Source organism: Balaenoptera acutorostrata, chromosome 1 (assembly GCF_949987535.1).
Source record: "Balaenoptera acutorostrata chromosome 1, mBalAcu1.1, whole genome shotgun sequence".
Lineage (NCBI taxonomy): Eukaryota > Metazoa > Chordata > Mammalia > Artiodactyla > Balaenopteridae > Balaenoptera > Balaenoptera acutorostrata.
In genome coordinates, this window is record NC_080064.1 from 96,694,174 (window position 1) to 96,712,403 (window position 18,230).

Sequence of the window (18,230 nt, forward strand, 5' to 3'; positions counted from 1 at the left end):
ACAGCCATAAATAAATAAATAAATAAAATTAAAAAAAAAAAAGAATAAGGCTTTAAAAAAAAAAAAAATCAAGGGACTCCTATTATTGCCTTTATGGGCTTTGCTGTGCCTCAGGGCTTTCTCAGGGACCAGGATGGCCGATCCACTGGGGCTGCTGTGTGTGCTGCTCCAAGAGATGGCCTCAATCAGTCTACCAGCTCCCCAGACCTTTCTCTCTATGAGACTCAGGGAGACAAGCCAGGTGAGATAAGGTTAGAGCACTAGTCCAGGTCTCTGGTCACTGGCTGCTCTTCACAGGGAGAAAGGCTGAGCTGAGCGGGGAGAAGAGTTGTCTGTCTCAGGGCTCACCTTCAATGAAGGCAGCATGGGACCCTTTTAAGACCCTGTCATTTCTTATCCTTAATAAAATGGACCGATGCTTTATTCACCCACCTTTTCACATGTATGGTATGCTACACAGAGCATTTGCATCATCACCTCAATGCAATCCTTCTGTTTCTGACTTGCCCGAGAGCCACACGGGAAGCTTGACACTGCCCAACCTCACCCCTGATTCACCGAGACCTCCTGTAATTCATCTCCTCTTCTCTATCCAATTTCTCCATCAAAAGACTAGGGACGACCCTAGTAAGTGACAGATACATTGCTTCTCTTGTCCACGGACTTGGTGGCTGACCGTTCCTCTTGCCTTTTTCCCCTGGTTTTTTTGAGATATAACTGACACATAACATTGTGTAAGTTTAAGGTGTGCAATGTATTGATTTTATACACTTACATACTGCAAGGTGATGACCACCATAGAGCTAGCTAACAGCTCCATCAGGTCACATAATTACTATTTCTTTTCTGTGGTGAGAATGTTTAATATCTACTCTCTTAGCAGCTCTCAAGTATATAATACAGTATTATTAACTCTAATCACCTGTACCTTAGATACCCAGAACTTACTGATCTTATAACTGGAAGTTTGAGTTCTTTAACCAACATCGTTCCTCTTGCCTGGATGTCCCAGAGAATGTAGTGTCCATACCCCCATGGGGACTGTTATTATGTGCTTGGTGCCCTTGCTAGACGGTGAGCTCCTTGAGGGCAGGGGCCGCGTCATTCGTCTCTGAGTCACATAGATGTATTAGACTTGCTATAGATGCCTACTGAATAAGTGAAAAAGCAAAGACAACACTTGGAAGACAAATTGGGACACCTCAGCCATCCTCTCTTCCCCCCAGGGGTTACATAAGCCACCTCTACTCCATGCCTTTTTGTGTTCTGGGATTTTCACCAGCTGCTTTTCCTGTGACATTGGTAGTAATAAGATTCTACACTGCAATCAGAGCTTTCTCTGGAGGCAACTGGTCCCCCCATTCCATCCGACACACGAGTCCTCATTAGGTCTATCCCTCTTCATCCAGTCAACATTCATTCAGCAGATATTTATTGAGCACGACCATGTGCCAGGCACTAGGCGACGGGCCTGGGATATATCGGTGACCAAAACAAAGTGCCCCACCGTGGTGGAGCTTTCATTGGAGCCCAGAATCCCCCCACTCTCAAGGTAAATTCCTGAAGATGTGCTAATCCCACACAGGCAGGCTGAGTCATGCTTTGTTTCTGCAGACACAGCTCATGTACAAATGGGCCCAGCCGAAAATCTGCAGTGAGGATCTGGAGGGGGCAGTGAAGCTGCCCGCCTCTGGCATGAAGACCCGCTGCCCACCCTGCAACCCTGGTTTCTTCAAGACCAACAGCAGCAGCACCTGCGAGCCCTGCCCTTATGGCTCTTATTCCAATGGCTCCGGTAACCCCTCCCCCCGCCCCAATCCCTGCCTCGCGTCCATTCCCACACCACCCACATGGGTGGGCCATGTGGGCACTCCCAGTGTCAGCTGAACGCAGGCTCTGTCCTTCCAAGGGAGGCAGGGAGGGCCAGGCCACCTCTGAGGGCTATGTTCAGGAGAAGAGAGGTCAGGGTGGGCCCTGTCTGTAGGTCCGAGTCATACTTGAGAACTGCCGGCCTTCCTCCTCATTCCAACTTTGAATGGGACTCAGGCCTGAAGGGACCCAATCCTCACATCAGAGGCTTCCAGCATGTGGCGGGGACGCTACCTAGAAGGTTTAGGGAGCTGGGATGGCCACATTGACACAACCAGAATTTGTAAGCCACTCTGCAAAAAAGGAGTTGGGGGGATTTGTATACCTATTAATGTGAAGGCATTTGAGGATAACAATGTGACAAATAATATTAACGATATGTATCAGGCCAGAGGATATGTTTAGGCTTTAAAATGAATAATTTGACGGGCCAGTAGCCTAATTGGAATATGAGAATGAAGGGTCAGTGTTTACACCCTGAGTTTGTTAAATACTTTGTCAGAATGCTTTCGAGTCAGCTTGATGTCACTGTGCAACGGTGCTCAGCACCACTCTTGTTGGGCTGCCCACCCCTGTTGCCACTTGTCTGTGTGACAGCAGCTCCAGCAAGGGTGGCTGTGGCCTTCCTGCTGAATGCGTGGATCTTACGGCTTCCCCAGATTGTAGCCACTGCCCAGCGGGGACCGAACCTGCCGTGGGATTCGAATACAAATGGTGGAACACGCTGCCCACAAACATGGAAACGACCGTCCTCAGTGGGATCAACTTTGAGTACAAGGGCATGACAGGTAACTGCCTCCCTCCTGACTGTGAGCTTTCAGCTCGCTGCACTGCCACAGGGGCTCTCCCCACCTCACGTTTCTTCATAGTAGGGATGTCTGGAGAAAAATGAGCTAATCATGCCATGCAATCCCTTGCATGCTCCACTGCCCATGGACATATAATATATATTCTGCCAAGCCTCTGTTTTAGAGACAGAAACAGAACTAGAAACAATGTGTACACACTCCAAAGGCCGTGTGCTCTGAGAGTTTCAGAGACTTTGACCAAAGTAGCCAGACAAGTAACATGGTTTGTTTGGCGGTGATTCTGAACGCCTCAAAGGATGGTGTTATCTCTCTTCCAGAGTGTCATCTGGGTGCACGTTTGCCCTGCACCCAAGACCACTGGGCATTAACTCTTCCCTCTCCTTTTCCAGGCTGGGAGGTGGCTGGTGATCACATTTATACAGCTGTTGGAGCCTCAGACAATGACTTCATGATTCTCACTCTGGTTGTGCCAGGATTTAGGTGAGGAGTACAAAGCTAAAGGGAAGCCCACACCACCCTTGGCCACATCCAAATCCCACATAGCTTGGAATGTTTAGAGGAGAGGGCTTCTGGCTTGTGGAAGTGTCAGTTCAGAACAGAGGAGATCATGGTTATGGTCTGATAAAGTTAACCTGAATGCTAACACTCATTCTTAGTTGCTGCCCATGCTGATTACCTACTGCTCTCTCATCCCGTCTAGCTTCTCCCATCATTTGGCCACATGCTACTTGAATTCCTCCTCCTCACAGCATCAGATAAGATTTTAAAAACCTGTAAAAAATAGGGCCAGAAGTGCCCATAGACAGTTCATCTTTATTTGGGGCAAGAAGATTGGGAGGGATTATTCTTGTCATATTTATCCCCATATCCCAAGAAGACCTAGGATAATAAGCAACTTGTTTGCCATTAAAAAAAATACAGGCAGGGTGGTACGGTGCAAAGAACACAGGACTGGAAGATAGGGCACTTGAGCTTTGCCACCTACTGGCTAGGTGAACTTGGGAAAGCCATTGTGCCCCTATAGGCTTTAGGCTCCTTGTCTGTAAAACAAGAGGGATTGACAGTCTGTGATTTTGGACTAACTCAGATGGAGATGATTCTTCTAGCCCATCGGTTAGCACCACTGTGTAGGGAGGAGCTGGGAACTGGAGGTCCTCAGAATTCAAGCAAATGGCCAAAGCCAAAAGAAAAGCCATAAATGGATTTCCAAAGCCAAAGTGAACTCTTCTGCCTATATGTGCTTTAGAGGTCAGGGGGAACCACTGAATCGGCGTCCCGGTTGCAAATTTGGCTTCTCCATTCCCTCCTTCAAGCTCCCTCCTTTCCATCCCTGGCACAGTGCTCAGCCACAGCGGTTGCTCAAAAGGTTTCCCTTCCCTTAATTTACATTACTCAGAGCCAAATAGCTATATCCCATGTTTATGAGGTAAGCAAACTTTTTAGACTTTTGGGAGGTAACACTCCCCAAAGTACTTTTCAATTTGCAAATATGATTATAGCAGTAAAGCACTTCCTCACCCCACTCATCGCCCCCGCCATCCCCACCCATCAGGCATGGCTGTCTCTTTCTCCAAAGAAGGACCAGCCTGAGAACCTTGTTAAAGAAACAAGTTGAAGTACCTGCTAATTCAATCCAGGCAAAATCCCCACTATCCCTGGGAGAGAGCTGCTGAGCGAATGCAGACAATTGACATCTTATGATAGCGATGCTTCTCAAACTTTAACGTGCATATGAATCACCTGGGAATCATGTTAATGCACAGATTCTGATTCAGTGGGTCTGGAGACCACACTCTGCTTGTGAGGCTATACAGCATTTTACAAAGCACTTCCACATCTGTTATGCCTTCGGATCTTACCACAATGATGGGAGGTAAATAAGAAAGATTATTACCTCCGTTTTACAGATGAGGAAACTACAGTTTGTCTAGGTCAAGTTCACACAGCTAGGGTGGCAGAATTGGACTTAGTCCATGCTCTTTCCAACATACTCAGAACTTAATCCTGTCCCCCAGCAGACCCTTTGCTGCCATCTGGGCTCTTCAATTAGCACTGTCTGTCTCTGGAACCAACTTTTGATTTCTGCCCCACAGACCTCCACAGTCAGTGATGGCAGACACAGAGAATAAAGAGGTGGCCAGGATCACGTTTGTCTTTGAGACCATCTGTTCTGTGAACTGCGAGCTCTATTTCATGGTGGTACGTTTTCCTTTCTTTGCCTGCTTTGGGGCTTCCAGGGACTATTGGGAGGGTTGGCCCCTCTGCCCTGTCGGGGTATCAACATAACTGACACCCTTGCTTAAGGTGATTTCGCGGAGGAAGAGCCTGACTGTCTGTCGGGGACTGCACCGTTTAATACGGGTCTAACCCACTGTGATGGCCCCCACGATGGCAGCGGTATGGGCATCCCCTCCCCACCAGCCACCCAGCCATCATGCCTTCTTCACTTCTCTGTCTTGGGTTCAGGGTATGAATTCCAGGACCAACAGTCCCGTGGAGACGTGGAGAGGTTCCAAAGGCAAACAGTCCTATACCTACATCATTGAGGAGAACACTACCATGAGCTTCACCTGGGCCTTCCAGAGAACCACTTTTCATGAGACAGTAAGCTTACTGACCTTACTCAGATGCTCAGCGCCCAGAAGAGACCTCTGAACCTGGAAGGAGTCCTGCATTAGCTTAAGTATGAGGTTGAGCTTCAGAATCCAGGGATTAGAAGACTCCTACGGAGTCAAGCAAAGAACACCTATTCCAGCCCCTGAGGAGCACCTAGCCTTGTCCAAATGACTTCCAGGGGAAAATGACACTGTAAACTCCTAAAATGACCTGTCCCTCCTCAGCAGACCTGCCCTGAGGACACGTGTGGTTCCTGACCTGGTATACCCTGTTCAGTCCTGCTCTTGTTTTTAATAATAATAACTCCGGTTTTGCTGTATTTTCTTAACTCAAAATAATGTAGGTTCATTGCAAGAAAACTTAAAAGATAGAAATAAGCAAAAAGAAGAAAATCCCCCATAATCCTACTACCCAGAGATAACCCAGTTAACATATGAAGTACCTCCTATACAGTCTTTATTTCTCTACAAATACTTTTTTTCTTTTATAAGGAAAAAAACTGCTTTTTAAAAAAATATGAGCATCTACCGCATATTTCCCCATGGTACTTAATATTTTTATATGTCATTTAAATTGTTCAGTCTTATTTTAAAATGACACAAAATGTACATAAAGAGCTACTGTTAAGTGAGTAAAAAGAATAGGATGTTTCTCAAGATTTTTCTCAAGTATCACGGGATAAAAAATATTAAGTCATACTCATACTATTTCCAGAGCACTCAATTGCTACTGCCCAGGACTTGGCCCACTCTCCTCTTGTCTCTGTTTCCAGGGAAGAAAGTACACCAATGACGTCGCCAAGATCTACTCCATCAATGTCACCAATGTCATGGATGGCGTGGCTTCCTACTGCCGTCCTTGTGCCCTGGAAGCCTCTGACATAGGCTCCTCCTGCACCTCTTGTCCTGCTGGCTACTATATCGATCGGGATTCAGGAACCTGCCGCTCCTGCCCCCCTAACACAATCCTGAAAGCCCACCAGCCTTATGGCGCCCAGGCCTGCATGACCTGCGGTCCAGGAACCAAGAGCAACAAGGTGCCAGCAGTTGGCCGTGCATCCTAACCTTGGCCCTCTGAATGGGCCACCTCAGAGGGTGCCGGGTCCTGGGTGGGGTTCTTGAGGGGCTGATACCCAAGGACTCCCCCTAGTATACTCCCAGGTTGGTGTCCTAGAGGATACCCATCCAGGCTATGACCACAGATGGAGAGTTCTTAGCTGTAGTGGTTGGTTTTCAGGGTCTGGGCCTCAGTCATGAGCGAGTCTCATCTTCAGGGGATGGGTAAGGGAGATCTGTGACCATCTGGTCCAGAGGGTTATTTGACATCTGTGCAGACACCTGAAGGGAAGGAGTAGTGGGACTTGTGGCTCAAATTCAGCCTACTTCAGTCCAGCCTGTTATCATGGGAATCTGCCTCCTCTTTGTGGGCAGGGTAACCCACCTTTGCTGGGACATATGGTTAACTGGCATATTGCTGTCTCCTTTCCCAGGGGTTTCTTCTAAAGCAGAGCAGCAGTGCTGTTTCCCCCATGCACTTCCTGAATCTAAGAAAATACTATGACCAAAAGCTCTTAGTTATTCATTAATGCTTTTAAGTGAACTTGAATTTTACTAATCACAACCACATGGACACACATTTGTAAGACATTGTTTACACAGTCTGCAGATGCTGCTCAGTTTAGCTGTGCAGTAAGTGCATCAATTCTGCAGGCCCCTGGCAACCTCTTCGGGGCACCCTGGACTTTTGCCGCAAAATTCCTCCCCCAGGGCTCCCTCTGCTGCTATGGGAGGGATTGACAGTTGTGTAAGGCCGCTGCTGCCTGGGGACCTTAAAATGAGCAAGAAAGGGGTTTATGGCTCAGTTTCCTACAGAGAGCCTGGGGAAAAGTAATCTGGGGTTCGGTGAGTTTTAAATGCGGGGAGGGGGACCAGGCTTGTAGCTTCTCTTCTGCCATCTTGGACACCCTTCTTCCAGTTAGCACCTTGTTGTCTTTTGCTTGAAAGTAAGAAGGGCTATCTCGTGTCTTGAGAGAGTTTTATAATCTAGGCATAGGAACAAGGCTACAGAATCTGACCCAACTACCTACTGAAAAATAAGAGGTTTGGGTTTGCACATCATATATGTGCTAATAATTGAATGGCAAGATGTACATAAACCACACTAGCCCCTGTTTCGCATCTTTTAATGCCCACCCCTAATCCATACTTCCTCTTCTCTCACCCTGCGTGGGCTGGACCAGGCTGGGGAGAATGATTGCCACTCTCCGTGGGGCCTCCTCAAGGCCCTGCCTGCGCAGCCGGCCTGACGGACCCCTTTCCCCTCAGATCCACTCCCTGTGCTACAATGACTGTACCTTCTCAGTCAGCACTCCGACCAGGACTTTTGACTACAACTTCTTGGCTTTGGAAAACACCGTCTCTCTGGCTGGAGGGCCAAGCTTCACTTCCAAAGGGCTGAAATATTTCCACCACTTTACCCTCAGTCTCTGTGGAAACCAGGTAAGCTGTGCAGGCACTGACCATGTGAGAACGGAAAGGGGGCGCCAGCGGATCAGAGGCCAGAGGACACGGGAGGTTCAGATCGCAGAGGACTGGGGAGATTCAAAGGTTTTTAAATGATTATTTTTCTCCCTGAGGACTTTCTCCTCTAAAATCAAATCATCTGGATTATAAACATTTAGGAAAATGAACGTGTTTAAAATAAGGTGTAGGGAATTCCCTGGCGGTCCAGTGGTTAGGACTCCGTGCTTTCACTGCCAGGGCCCGGGTTCCATCCCTGGTTGGGGAACTGAAATCCCACAAGCCGTGCAGTGCAGCCGAAAAAAGTTTTTTTAATTTTTTAAATTAAAATAAAATAAAATAAGGTGTAGATTTACTCCTCCCTGACCTTTATTCCCTCAGAATGATTATATAAAAACTATGCACATATATCAACTATATTTCAATTAAAAAAAAAACTATGCAGGAGAAAGATTTTTTTTCCTTAAAAAAGCAGTCTTCAGTAATCATGACACTTGCCTTTCGTTTTCTAGAGGCTGAATAAAATAAATTACTCTTTATTTCATCTACATGTATCTTTGCTGACAGTACATGTTACCATCAGCATTTCAGGCTGCTGCAAATATTTTGGATGCAAAATTCAAAGGCAGAAATGTAAAGGGTAATCACACCACCACTGCACTTGACTAAATTACAAACAAGCCAGGATTAGCGGCTGGAAAGTTAATTTCAAATGTTGCAAAATAAAAAGCGTCTTGAGCATTTAGTCTGTGACTGTGTGTGGAGGTTAGGCCTTTATTCCACACAGCTTCTACCCATCTTCTGCAGCATGCAAAAAAGTTGATTTGTGTTTATAGAGGGAACATGCCAAGAAATAAACTAATCTGTGAAAGATTAGAGACAGATGTCTCGATCTTGTTTTTAAGAAGTCTTTGAAGAAGTTAAAGCCTCAGAAGTGACAGTGATAACTCAGGAATTGAGACTGATTAAAGCAAGCCCCATGCAGCAAAAGTTTCAATCAGTGAGTTGGGAGAGAGAAGATGGGAATTTGGAGAGTCTGTGAGTTTTCTTTTCTTTGCTCCCTTATTCTTATCTAATCTAAAGGTTCCTTTCTGTTCTCATGTTCTTTACCTATTTTTTACAATCTTGAAAATAAACTGAGATAACAGATTTAGCAACTTAGCTCTATTTGTAATAAAATTTATCATATTGAAAATCCTACATTCTAAATGCTTGGTCCACTTAAATTTAAAATATTGAACAAATGATCTTATATTAGCAAACATGTTATATATTCATATTCCATAAATTTGAAGAATTTTTAAAGGAACAGTATCTCAATATCTCTTCTATTACAAAATCTCGAGGAAGGAGTTTCAATTACCTCCATCTTCCAGAGTTCTATTCTATACAGTATGGGTTGTTAAAGACTGGAGGAGAAGCAATCTTTCTTCTGTTGATAGATATTTTTTAATGGAATAGGGTCCAGTAGGTCCTAAGATGTCCTACCTCAAGGCAGGGAGAGAGCTGGTTATGGGGTCTGTTTTAACCCCCAGGACACTCTGGAAGGTGCTTCCAAAGTAAGAATGGTAGAATCACAGCTCCAAGGAAGACACAGAAAGGGAATGGGAAGCAGGCCAGAGGTCCAGATAAATTTCATGGGATTAGTTACACATTTCAGTATCTGCCTAGAAAACTGACTAGGATAAGGAAGGCCCTTAACTGGTGGGCTGGTAGATTAGATCTCCAAATCAGTTGCCACCTTCACAACCCTGCTCATATAGGGCTCCCAAGTGACTCCAAGGAAACAAAAGACTGGGGATCCCTGAGCCAGAGTTCCGGAAATTAGGACACCTAGGCCTTATTCTTAGCTTCTTTATCTTTTAAAATCTGTCTTGTAATTAGAACTGGGATGAATCGTTCCACTGCAATACACTCTTAGAAGGTTGAAATTTTAGACACGGAAGAACTGTTCCCTGTTCCCTTTTGGGAGTTCTTCTGTGATCATTCATTCCTTCCCACTTCCTCCCCACATCCCCCTGCCCAGGGTAAGAAAATGTCCGTGTGCACTGACAATGTCACTGACCTCCGGATTCCTGAGGGTGAGTCAGGTTTCTCCAAATCCATCACAGCCTACGTGTGTCAGGCAGTCATCATTCCCCCGGAGGTGACAGGCTACAAGGCCGGAGTGTCCTCGCAGCCTGTTAGCCTCGCAGATCGGCTTATCGGTGAGTAACACAGCTGCTCTCGCCTGTCTGAGCGTGTCTGTGTAAGAGAGAGTGAGCCTACCAGGCTCTGAGGTAAAAGGCCCCAGGTGAGGGGCCCAACCTCCTGACCTCTGTTTCCTATTCCATCCTGGGGTACGAAATGCCCCTGGGGCCACTGACAAACCTTTGGTTCACCCTTTCATGAGCCACTCAAGGATGTGATGAGATGAAGGAAGGTGGGATGTGGACAGGTATTGAAAGAACAGAAGTGGTTGCCAGCTAAATGCTACTAGTGAGGACTAATTAGGAGCTCTAATTTGGCAGGGGTGACAACAGATATGACTCTGGACGGAATCACCTCCCCAGCTGAACTTTTCCACCCGGAGCCCTTGGGAATACCGGACGTGATCTTCTTTTATAGGTGAAAATGAGAAGCCAGGCTAATGCAAGTGAAACCCAGGGCTCCTCCGCAATTTCTGTGGTGTCCCTCCCTCTCTAGCCACCTACTACTTATCAAGCCAGACCACTTCCAAGGTCTAGCAGACCTGCCCAGCAATGAGCACTAAAGGCTGGGAGTTCCCCATCCTAGCTTCTTGGGTATTCCTGGGGCAGGTCTGCCCCTGGTGGCAGGGAGGAATACTGGATGACCTGTGGCAGACTACCCTTCCTGCTTAAGGGATGCTCCAGGGTTGTGCATCTGCTCGCCTTTCCTAGACCAGTGCATTTCCCCTTGACCAGATCTCCCTGACCCCAACACTCTCCTGTGTGTCAGGCCACAGCTCAAGTCCAGACTTCCCCAGTGAGGGAACTGTTCCATGTTGACTTTACTTAGTGGCTCTCCAATGACACAGATGAGTGACTCGTTCCCCCATGGGGGCTGCTTTCTCTGCAGGTCCAATGATGTGACCCAGTCCTGCAGTTCTGGGAGATCAACCACCATCCGCGTCAGATGCAGTCTGCTGAAACCTGCTCCTGGAAGCCTGTCGCTGCCAAGGTAAAGGGATGTAACAAAGTCTCCCTCCCTTGGCCTCATAACGTCCCAAGAACCAAACAAAGAGTACTGCAATAGAGCAAACCATGTGAGATCCATTAATGGGTTCTTGGGGACACAGTCATGGCTCCAAACCCTCAGTCTTTAGATGTCAAGAATGGAACAGAAGGAAGAGTCAAACTACCCTCACACTCCCAGACCATTATGGGAGCAGCTGCCTAGCAAAGTGACTAACTGCTGGGGCTGAGAGCCAGATTCGATTCCCCTCCTCCACTTACCAGCTCTGTTATGGATACAGTTCTTATCTTCTCTAGGCCTCTTCTTCCTTGTTTGTAAAATGAGGATAGTAATAAATTCCCTCAGGGGGCTTGTTACGAGAATTAAATGAGATAATGAGACTTGAGGACTTCACCAGATGTGGTTACTTCCTATTATCATTAGGATTAGTAAAGGTTTAGGGAATCCTAGCAATCTCTCTACAACTGGAAGACCCTATTCTGAGTTTAATAGCTGAGTGCACTAAATTGAGGACTCCTGAACTAATTTGATTACAGTACCCTTCCCCCGCCAACCTTCCTTTTTTTCACATAACACTAACATCTTGAGGGGTACCAGTCTTGAGGAAGATGGTTTGGGAAATGCTGCTCCTAGACAACAACTGATCAGGGAGATGGGGAGCCAAGCAGCACATTTTGACCCAGCAGTGTTGTCAAAATGTAAGATCACTATTATTGTTGCAAACGTTACAGTAAAGTACACTGCAGATAGCAGTGACCTGAAGTTCATTCCTGAACCCTGCCCCCACCTCCACCCTCTGCAGGAAGCTGCATATGACTTTTGCAAAATGTCACATGTCCATGGGTTGGACAGGAGCTTCTGAGGGGTTAGTTGGGCAGCCATGCTAGAGCTCAGACAGCTTACATTAGTTCTCATCTGATGTCAGCAGAAACAAACGGGCAGAGGGTGGGAGCCCTGGTGAAGGCCGGAAAGGCCTCTTATCATCAGGGAAATCGGAGAGCAAAACCTGGGTTAAGGACTAGTTGGAAGGATCCTGATGGAGCTAACAGTTTGGCAAGGAGAGGACAGATCAGGCAAGTTATGAGATGACACGACTCCAGCCAGATCTTCCCAGCAGTCCTGCGAGTGTGCGCTTACGTCTCCTTTCTGCTCTGCTAGCACATGCTCCGATGGGACCTGTGATGGTTGTAACTTCCACTTCCTGTGGGAGAGCGCGGCCGCTTGCCCACTCTGCTCGGCTGCTGACTACCACGCTATTGTCAGCAGCTGCGTGGCCGGGATCCAGGTAGGTGTCTCTGCTCGGGGACTTCCCAGGAGACAAGGGAATGTGATATCTGAGTTCCTTGTTTTTCTCCCCGATAGAAGACTACTTATGTGTGGCGAGAACCAAAGCTGTGCTCGGGTGGCATCTCCCTGCCTGAGCAGAGAGTCACCATCTGCAAAACGATAGACTTCTGGCTGAAAGTGGGCATCTCTGCAGGCACCTGCACTGCCATCCTGCTTACCGTCTTGACCTGTTACTTTTGGAAAAAGAATCAAAAGTACATGTTGGGGTATTGCAGTTTGGGGATGGCCAGGGTTGGATCATTGAGCTGGGAAGAGAATATCTGAGAGTATAAATTCATGGGGCTATTCTCTGGCATTGGCCACAGTCCCTGTGACTCTGGCCAGAGACGTGTTGAGCCACTTATCCAGTGTATGCCTTGGTTATCCTGACTCCTAAACAGGGATGGTATCACATGGCAGTCTGTGAAGGGCTGTTAGATTCTCAAAGGAAAAGCAAAGAGAATTCTTAATTTGTTATTATTAATGATAAAAATAATGACTTTACAATTCCATTATTTCTATTAAGTTTTGAGATCACAGAAACACCTCTACTTGAGGAAAAAGATCCCTGACTTGGGAGTCGGATTCCTTAGCTATATGCCCAGCCCAACACCATTTTGCTATGCTTCAGTTCCATTACCCATGGTATGGGGATATCTCTTTACAGCCCAGCCTTTCTGCCTCTTTCCCTTTTATTCCACATGTTGGTGTCTTGTCTTTCCCATCCCCTTGTTTCATAGGCTAGAGTACAAATACTCCAAGCTGGTGATGAATGCTACCCTCAAGGACTGTGACCTGCCAGCAGCCGACAGCTGTGCCATCATGGAAGGCGAGGATGTGGAGGATGACCTCATCTTTACCAGCAAGAAGTCACTCTTTGGGAAGATCAGATCATTTACCTCCAAGGTAGGGAGCCTGGCCAGTGCACTGAGGTCAGCCTGGAGGGCTGGAGAAGATACCAGTCCTAGGGTACTGAATGACTCCACACTGTTCAGGGACCACTACTCTGCTCCCCATCCTCCATACTATTCTATCCCCCCACCCTGTGAATCCTGGCTTCTGCCTTCTGTATTTCCACACCAATACTCTTTCCCCTGGGGCCCAAGGCTGCTATTGACTAGGCTCCTTCTCTCCCGACATGCACTCCAGTGGATGGACTGTTTGGGCCTTTTAACTTCCAGAAGTACTGAACCACCCATGTTGTAAGATTCATGACCCCCTCCCCCCTGCCCTTTTTTTTTTCTTTTTTTTCTTTTTTGGAGGGAGGGGAAGAGGTGATCTCTAGGATCAACTTCCGATAGAAGTGCGGCTCTCCTTTGGCCATTGGAGGGTGCTGTCCCACGGATGTCTGGGCCCAGTCCTTTGGAGGCTGAGTCATAGCTTAGTCTAAGCTGTTCACCACTGAGCAACTCTGAGCTGGAAGAGCTGACTCTGTGTGGGTGGGTGAGTGAGTCTGGAGCTCATAAATGTAATACAGACAACACTGTCGCTGGGCCTGGGGCAAGCAGAGAACATTCAAGCAACTCTTCCAGGGCCGCTGCCCTCTGCAGCCCCACTCTGCCAGTGCCCACAGCTCACTGCTGCCCTGAACCAGTTCATCCAAATGGGGTGGGGAGGGATGGCGAGGAAAGGAAGGTGGGGAGGTGTTTACTTGGCCGAATCTCATTCCCTTTGTGCTGATCTTCCAGGGTGACTCCCTTGGCCTCCTTAGACCTTGAATTTTTTTTTTTTTTTTAACCAATGGGAGAACAATTTATCCTGGGACGCTTGAGTCTTTCTGGAACTTCTAGAATTCAACACAGATGCAGAGCAAGGGGTTTTAAAGATATTTCTTACCCTCTGGCTGGCTGAAAGGAGCAAGAAGAATAGAGGATATCTTAGGTCCATGTCTCCACAAAGCCACTGAAAGCAGGAATTTCATGAGGGTTCCTTCTGTCACCTATTTTCCATTTCTCTCCTTTGTTCCCCAAACTTGCCCACGTGCAGCAGCCAGCTCCTGTCACCATCTCTCTTTCAGAGGACTCCTGATGGATTTGACTCGGTGCCACTGAAGACATCCTCAGGAGGCCCAGACATGGACCTGTGAGGGGCGCTGCCCTACTTCACCTGCCTCCTCACCTGGGCACATCACCTTGCAAGCCTGTGGCAATGTGGGTGCCAGTTTCCTGCAACACCCACTGCTGGAAATCTCTTCGTTGTGGCCTTATCAGAAGAAGTTTGAATTTCAGATCTTTGTTTTTTTATAGAGTACCCAAACCCTCCTTTCTGCTTGCCTCAAACTTGCCAAATATACCCACACTTTGTTTATATATTACTCCCTTGCTTGCATCTTGTTTCCCAAAATGGACCAGCCATCGGAGCCATAGATTCATCTGCTCATCTTTCTTATAGCTCTGGAACAAAAGTATTTCTCTCTTTTTTAAGTATAGAAATTCCTTCCCCTGTCCTCTTACTTAAGGGCACAAGCAGCTGGGAGTCTCCCTGATCATGTGCCCTCAGCTCGTGATCTCTTTAGGAGAGAGGCTGGGTGAGGAGGGTACTGGCATCCCCTGATGAACCGTCTTCACGGTTGCCTGGATTCATCTCTCCTGGATAACCAACTCAAGCTGGTATAGTGGATAGGCTGAGGGCCAGATGAGTAAGCCCTGGGTAAGAAAGGGCTTGATAAGCACAAAGAGGCAATAAAGGAAGGTTTTATTTTGTTTTTTAAACTGGGGACTTCATTCCCTTTTCTTGAGTAAGCTATAACTATTCTCACTGGAGCCAAAGGAAAAAGTTCATTGAGAAAATGGGAAAAGCCCTGATGGATCTAGTCTCCCCCCAACCCCCTGCCTTTTTTTTTTTTTTTTAACCTCCCACCATCTCCCTATGACACTAAAGGGAACCAGGTAAGCCCCAATCCCAGATGTTCTAGCTTTATTCTCTCCTTGCTTCTACCCAGAAATGACAAACATTGCCAGTGAGGAAAATTCCTCATCCTTGAGTGCCCCATTCCTAGAGGCTTGGGCCATATTAGGGAACAGGTGTGTCATATTTTTTTTTTTATAAATTCTTTTTTTATTATTATTATTTATTTATTTATGGCTGTGTTGGGTCTTCGTTTCTGTGCGAGGGCTTTCTCTAGTTGCGGCAAGCGGGGGCCACTCTTCATCGCGGTGCGCGGGCTTCTCACTATTACAGCCTCTCTTGTTGCGGAGCACAGGCTCCAGACGCGCAGGCTCAGTAATTGTGGCTCACGGGCCCAGCCGCTCCGCGGCATGTGGGATCTTCCCAGACCAGGGCTCGAACACCACATCCCCTGCATTGGCAGGCAGATTCTCAACCACTGCGCCACCAGGGAAGCCCAACAGGTGTGTCATATTTTGAAAGAGCACAAGGAGGTCAAGATTTTAACGGGGCCCTACTAGAGAGCCAGCCCACAATGGGATGGACCTGAGGTGGCCATGATGTCTGCTTCTAAACTTAATTCATCTGCTCAGCCACAGAATAAACAACCTCTAGGCTGGCCAAGAAAGGCATGGACTTGTAGCCCATGCCCCAGCAGTAAGTAGATCCAGATCAGTCTTCAAGGAGGAAACACTAGGGGAGTTGGACAAGGTGTTCACCAAACTGGGAACCCTTACACTTTCATGCCCCTGTCCTTCCCTTCTTCCTGTTCTCATTTCCTTTGTGTGCTGAAAAACTAAAAAGACTTCCAGCCCCACCTTCTGGCAGCATCTGTTTTGAAAGGTGAGTAAAGTGAATGTCCTCTGTGCCCCTTTTCTCCACTTTCACAACAAGTATAACTGATGAACTTTAAGTAACTAGAAATGGTAAAACCAGAGCAAGAGTTTAAATTCTCTTTTTCTTTCTACTAATGGCTATTCTCCTTCCCTCACTGTCAGGCTAGAATGACCATCCTTGTTCAAGGGCCCTGTTGCCCATGGTTTGTGCCTGTCTCCTTTCTCAAGTGACTATTTGGTGACCAGATGGTAGGTAAAGAATGGAGACGGCACTTGTAAGTGGTTTGTCTGCCACATGATGGTTTGCTGATGTGATTGGCCACTGCTGCCTTGGCAATGATCTTATAAAAGGGTCAGTGAGAATTGGAACCCTGCTGTGACTTCTGGCCAACAACAGCATCACTGAAGACAGGCAGTCCCTTTGGTTCAATAAATCTAGAAGCTTTTCTTTGGTATCTAAGTTCTCCCTCCTCCTGTGGGACTCAGGCTCTCAGAACCTGTGGCCATGCTGGAATTTCTCCCAGTGTATGCAGATAGCCAGGTTCCAAGCTCCAGCCTGAAGTTTTCTGTAGCCTCAGCAATACCCCGGGCAACCGCTTTTCCACCAAATAAATTTCTTTTGTGATAAAGGCCATGGAAGATTCTTAGACTATTCTAGAATCACTCAGAAAAAGTACATACCCCATTGACTTCTTTATTCTGACATCATGAATCTGAGTGCCCCTAGAGCAAACTCAAACTCCATTGACTTAGTCATAATATTTTAAGGATCTCCTAAGGGGTACACCCCTTAGTGTACCGACTTCTGCAGATCTTCCCTGCATCCTGCCAGGAACTCCTGAGTTATGCTATCGGGGTCACCTGTTGCTCCCCTAGCAACTTAGACACATGTTAGATATTTTTTAATAGCTCTATTGAAGTGTAATCCAAATACCATACAAGTCACTCATTTAAAATGTACAATTCAATAAATTTTAGTATACTCACAGAATTGTACACCCATTACCACAATCAGATTTAGAACAGACACATGTTATTTTATATGGGAAAAGCTTTTAGCAAACTAAGGCTATAGCATTTTGCACAAGCTATTGGGGGAGGGAGTGTGGGCTCAGGAGACAAAATACTTAAATCCCATTTGGTTACTTAGAGTCCGAGAACACACATGTAACTCTCATCATGTAGGTGTCACCTGTATTTGTCTGGGAGTACAAATGAAGACTGTGGTGTATTCAAGGACAGGGATTTCTTATGCCAACAAAACTTTTTTTTTTTTTGTCTCACTCTACATTAAAGATAAGACTGACTATATTTATACAACAGAGACTTTGTAATGGATTTTTCAGCTTTGTGAAATCAAGTTTTTGCCTCATCAGGACTGGTTGGATTTCCTTTTTACTCTGTATTCCAAGAGTTTGTAGATTGTTAGGGGATGGGTATCGCATGTCATACTTTTTTGTGAAATAAAAACATACCTTTCAGCTGTTTTTCTTGAACATAGGTTGGATGGCTGGATGGGTGAGTGAGAAGTGGTAAATGTCCTTGAAGCTTAAACTGAAGAGAAGGATTCTGGAACCCCAGAGTGACAGAGAAAAGAGCATACTTGGGAGCAATAGGGACCTATGCTAGAAGCCTCTCACCACCTGTTGAAGAATCAGCCATCAATCAAAGCCTCAGTTTCCACAATAATAAAACACACCTGATGATGCCTTACCCCCCAAGATTGGGTGAGGATCGAAAAAGAGAACACATAAAACACTTAGAATGTCAGTTCCATTCCGTTCCAGTTCAGTTTTCCCTTGGGTGGCACTGAGGCCAGCCACATACCAATGTGCCTACAAAGACAGGTAAAATTAGCTTATTTGGGTATGACATGGATTATTATGGACTAGATGTGGATAAAACCCTAGAGGACATCAAGGACCCACCATTTCCCAGAGCAGCTGGATTTTCCTGCTTCCGTGCTTTCCTTCACTCTAGTTGAGGGCACTTAATCCCCTACAAAGAATTCCCTCAGCTGATTAGTTGTGACCCAAATTTGTTTTGACTGGGTGGTACCTGGGTTGTACTGGTGGTTAAATATTTTAAATATCACCCCTGCTTATAGGATCAAGTCTAAACTTTTAAGAAGGAAAGTAGGAAGCTCACATTAATTCGGCATTTCTATGTGTCAA

The 18,230-nt window shown here is 46.5% G+C and overlaps 1 protein-coding gene across 3 annotated transcripts in view; it reads left to right on the top strand.

Annotated features, from left to right (window-relative positions):
* The window catches only part of ELAPOR1 (endosome-lysosome associated apoptosis and autophagy regulator 1), a 69,420-nt gene extending 54,300 nt beyond the window's left edge, over nucleotides 1–15,120 (top strand). For all 3 annotated transcript variants that reach the window (XM_007169475.3, XM_007169476.2, XM_007169477.3), the window contains 14 exons: nucleotides 1,615–1,795; nucleotides 2,529–2,657; nucleotides 3,068–3,158; nucleotides 4,772–4,877; nucleotides 5,145–5,282; nucleotides 6,067–6,330; nucleotides 7,619–7,792; nucleotides 9,840–10,020; nucleotides 10,324–10,420; nucleotides 10,892–10,993; nucleotides 12,167–12,293; nucleotides 12,371–12,549; nucleotides 13,075–13,240; nucleotides 14,352–15,120. In XM_007169475.3, the coding sequence (XP_007169537.2) occupies nucleotides 1,615–1,795; nucleotides 2,529–2,657; nucleotides 3,068–3,158; nucleotides 4,772–4,877; nucleotides 5,145–5,282; nucleotides 6,067–6,330; nucleotides 7,619–7,792; nucleotides 9,840–10,020; nucleotides 10,324–10,420; nucleotides 10,892–10,993; nucleotides 12,167–12,293; nucleotides 12,371–12,549; nucleotides 13,075–13,240; nucleotides 14,352–14,420 (2,004 nt within the window). In that variant the 3' untranslated portion in view covers nucleotides 14,421–15,120. The remainder of the gene's footprint in view (nucleotides 1–1,614; nucleotides 1,796–2,528; nucleotides 2,658–3,067; nucleotides 3,159–4,771; nucleotides 4,878–5,144; nucleotides 5,283–6,066; nucleotides 6,331–7,618; nucleotides 7,793–9,839; nucleotides 10,021–10,323; nucleotides 10,421–10,891; nucleotides 10,994–12,166; nucleotides 12,294–12,370; nucleotides 12,550–13,074; nucleotides 13,241–14,351) is intronic.
* The last annotated feature ends 3,110 nt before the right edge of the window (nucleotides 15,121–18,230 follow it).